The sequence below is a fragment of the Sinocyclocheilus anshuiensis genome, unplaced genomic scaffold (assembly GCF_001515605.1).
Source record: "Sinocyclocheilus anshuiensis isolate Anshui unplaced genomic scaffold, SAMN03320099.WGS_v1.1 scaffold354, whole genome shotgun sequence".
Lineage (NCBI taxonomy): Eukaryota > Metazoa > Chordata > Actinopteri > Cypriniformes > Cyprinidae > Sinocyclocheilus > Sinocyclocheilus anshuiensis.
This window is the reverse complement of record NW_015544195.1, coordinates 190,476-194,461: the sequence shown is the minus strand read 5'-3', so window position 1 is coordinate 194,461 and position 3,986 is coordinate 190,476. Positions and strand designations below refer to the sequence as shown.

The following is a 3,986-nucleotide window of genomic DNA, read 5'->3' as shown; positions in this document are numbered from 1 at the left end:
TGTGTGTGTGTACTTGAATGGGTTAAATGCAGAGCACAAATTCTGAGTATGGGACACCCTACTTGGCCTCATGTCCTTTCCTTTCCTGTCCTTATAATGATTAATCCAAGACATTTGATCCAAAGGTCATGTCATACATCTTTATTGATGAAACTAAAGACAGCATTCATGGCTGCTTTAGTTAGCTGCAATGGTCTGGTCAATCCAGGCACGGAGCTTGGTGACACGGGCGTAGACAGCAGGGGTGGAAGTGGAGCAGGTGCTGCTTCCCCAGGACACAATACCAACGAGAGTCCAGATTCCGTTCTTCTCACAGACCAGAGGACCACCAGAATCACCCTGGAAGACACAAAGTAGAGTTTGTAATCAAAATTTACTGACACATGTAAGAAGAAATTTTTAAAAACTATCGTATATTTATTCAGGACAGCTCACCATGCAAGAGGAGACACCAGAGGCTCCAGCACAGATCATTATATCAGTGATGTTGCTTCCCCAGTAACCCTTGCAGTCGTCATTGGTCAGCAGAGGTAGAGTGGCCTGCTGGAGCAGGGCAGGGGTATCAGGAGCTGAAAACACAGATTGGCAGAATTTTAAAAGAAAATAAATCAGGACAGATCCAATTCAGGCTAAACTACAAAAATATTAACAAAAAAACTTTGAAAATAAATGCAAAATGATAAAAATGCTGAAAAGAAATAGGATTCTGAAACTCACCATTGTACCTGGTCAGGCCCCATCCAGAGGTCACACACTTCATGCCTCCAGGGAAGTTGTCGGAGGTTTCAGCAAGACACACGGGAGACACATGAATGTTGAGCTGAGCGGGGGTGGCCAGCTTGATCAGGAGGATGTCGTTGTTGATGGTGAAGCTGTTGTAGTTAGGGTGCTTGATGGACTGTGGGAAAAGGATACAGACACGTAAGCATTCAGATCTTCAAGTAGCAATCATCTGTGGGAACGCTCTCTTCAGTTTCCTGTTAAAAGACTGTCTCCAGTGATTCAGGTATGATACACTAGTGCTGAAGCACTTTTTAACAGTGGTGAATCTGCTGCTGAACCTTCAGCGAAAAGAAATCAAGAATATGATACAAACACCTTTTGTTCTGTGTTCTGCAATGGCTTTCACTAGATGGTTCTCTTAATGAATAGTTCAAAAAGGTTCCGGTTTACAGATATAGTTTTACTGAACTATATCGATTAGATCCGTTAGTGAATCAACACCTGACTTACATACTTACTGAACTGCAAGTTGTCATTATTAGGGGCCAAGCACTGAAGGTGCTGTAGCCCATATTGTTATTGGTAGGAGTCTATGAACTGTAGATAGAAAAATCATGAAATTTGGTACACTGATTGAAGTAGTCCTGGACAGTAATTTTGAATATTTTCAGAGATGTCGAGCGAATGAAGATTGTTTTGTGTGAGCATCATTACTCACTGATTGTCCATGATGTGCTGTTAAAGATACACATTTTTTTGTATAGTTTTTTATTAATTGATTAAATTATTTTGCTATATATTTATGTAGTGAATTTGGATGGAGGCTCTTTCTGTAGGAAATGATACTCAGGATAACGGATTTTGAGAGTCTACACACCTTTCCAACACTAATGGTCTGAATGGCCTCAGCATTAGATGAGCGATCATGCTCACCCAGGATGACACGGTGAGAGGTTCTGTAAAAAAAAAAAAAAAAAAAATGAAATAGGCTAATAAAAATTTTATAACCCAAAATCCTTTAAAAGTTTACAAATCACATTAGATTCCTACAGGCTAAACAATGTGAAGTTACAGGTTTAGTCTTTAATACTGTGTTACCTGACATCGCAGTGAGCAGCAGTCACAACCCACAACTCATTGATCAGGGAGCCACCGCAGAAGTGGAAGCCAGTGGAGTCCTGTAATAAGTTTAAAATGATGTAATAATTTAATAAACCTTTTGAGTTAGCATTTAAAAGCTATTGTTATTGACACAGATTTTACCTGCAATGACACCTGCCAGGGCCAGGAGTGAGGCCGTGCCTCCTCACCATTCACAATCCTGGAGTAGCCAGTAATAACAGGGGGGATGGCAGGAACGCCACAGCCTGACAGAGCAAAGAAAATAGAACGAAAGCTGTTTAACAAATTCATGTGTTCTAAGGAATATTTAGTTAGCCAGGCTTAAAGTCTGCTATTAGAGTATCTTATTATTAAAAATAAAAAACAGGAACGTACCATAGGCTGCACCAAAGAAGGCGAGACAGGAGAGGATCCACAAGAAGGCCATTGCTGCACTTGAATGTTGTCTGCTCCTTTGAGGGCTTTATATATTCTGTCCTCATTCATATGCTGGACATCTTATCTTGCCACTGTGGGATATTGTGCACCTTGCAAGCGAGGTTTTTTTTTCCATCCCTGCCAAAGATAATGCCTCCTCCATCTAGTTGCTTTAAATCAACTTTTTAATTTAAGTCTTTCAGCTGTGAATTCCATTTACATTTATGCATTTGACAGCAACTAAAACTGCACTGAAAGTAATCATTTCATCAGTTCATTCCCTGGGAGTCAAACCCTTAACCTTGTCATTGCTAGCACAGTACTGTTGGACCTACAGAAATACTACCAAATACCTATTAAACACTGGATGCCGCTAATTCTCCCAGATTCACAGTGACTGAAAATCGCTCTAATACTGTGAAATACATTTCTTAGAAAGACTGTACTAGAAAGACTGATAACCTCAATTTTATATGAATAATTATAGTTGATAATACTTGTGTGGTGGAAATGGCCGCGAGTTTCGTTATTTTGTGTAATATCCTCTGTTAATTAGATTGCACAAAAAAAAAGCTTCCTGTACGGTTAATTGGAGGATTTTATATTTTGCATCTGTCAAATAAGCTTATTGAATGAATTCAGCTCTCTTGAATTTTTGTTGCGTAACAAAAGTCATCGTGTCGTGTTTACTGCAGTAACCCTGACCCGATTAGTTGTATTTCCATACACACTGATAAAGTGTGTTCTCGGTTTCAAGGCCTCTGTGTCCACATCTGCACTGATTCCCAGGTCCTGTAAATCTCTTCACATAGCCTATTACCTATATGTACATCAGTGCAGCTATATTTACTGTAAATGCACGTATTCACAGTAGCTGCATTCTACAACTAATATACTTTGTACTGGATATCAAATATTCCAAAATCCTAATATTATGACATTTTATTAAAAGAGGAACCAAGCTTGGTGGACTATTTTTTTATTAATTTGACATTTTGTATTCATATTCATTGTATTCATATTTATTCATGTGGTGCTCATTTCCATTAATAGAGATTTGAATGGAATTGAAATGAAATGCAGCAGTGACATTAGGAATTCATTCCAAGGATGCATGCAATATTGCTTAGAAAAGTTGAAATTTGAAATGGAGAGTGGAGAGATTGTGAATCCCATTAAATTATCCTTTTTTCCAATGTTTTAAGATTGATTGGATTAACAATGGTGTTATAACTGGCTTCATTGTGCTTTTATATTAGTAATTGCATAACAAAAATTTGGAACCTGATCAAGTGTCAATTTTGGAGCGGTCCAAAGCCTATAGGCTATTGTATCCCAAATGGTTGAATGGCTGAATTTGGTTTCATGTCGTTTTTTGGCAAAATAACTTGTGAGATGTATGATATTCCATCATGTAAGCAAAGTAACAGCGTTTACAAGGTGTTTGGTTTCATTTCTTTGACATGTTCAATACTTAACCTGTGCGTAGCCACGATTTAGCTCGTAGTCAGAGCAGCTATCTGCAGCCCACTTATAGTCACTGTAGTTTTTGGCCAGACAGCGCATGAGATGGTTGATATCCCATCATGTTCGCAGTGTCAATAATATCTGCAAATATATAAGTGTCATTTTATGACATGGTCTATATGTAGCCACGATTTAGCTCTAAATTGGACGGACTACGTGTAGTCTGCTTTTAGCCCACCTGGCGAAATCGAGGCAAT

General features: G+C 38.7%; 1 protein-coding gene across 1 annotated transcript; it reads right to left on the bottom strand.

Moving 5' to 3' along the window:
- Positions 1–126: 126 nt before the first annotated feature.
- LOC107696676 (chymotrypsin A-like) lies at positions 127–2,292 on the bottom strand. The gene is made up of 7 exons (XM_016497135.1): positions 2,221–2,292; positions 1,987–2,090; positions 1,822–1,901; positions 1,601–1,679; positions 718–898; positions 436–569; positions 127–339 (listed from the first exon to the last, which is right to left on the bottom strand). Exons 1-7 carry the CDS (start codon positions 2,270–2,272, stop codon positions 178–180), a joined length of 792 nt encoding a protein of 263 aa, XP_016352621.1. The 5' UTR covers positions 2,273–2,292; the 3' UTR covers positions 127–177.
- Between the last annotated feature and the right edge of the window lie 1,694 nt (positions 2,293–3,986).

Excerpts from the sequence above, each read along its gene's own strand:
- LOC107696676 (XM_016497135.1), bottom strand. The coding sequence starts at position 2,272 with ATGGCCTTCTTGTGGATCCTCTCCTGTCTCGCCTTCTTTGGTGCAGCC. Across the intron at positions 2,091-2,220 it reads CTTCTTTGGTGCAGCCTATG|GCTGTGGCGTTCCTGCCATC; the intron begins GTACGTTCCTGT and ends TTGCTCTGTCAG. Across the intron at positions 340-435 it reads CTGGTGTCTCCTCTTGCATG|GGTGATTCTGGTGGTCCTCT; the intron begins GTGAGCTGTCCT and ends TGTGTCTTCCAG.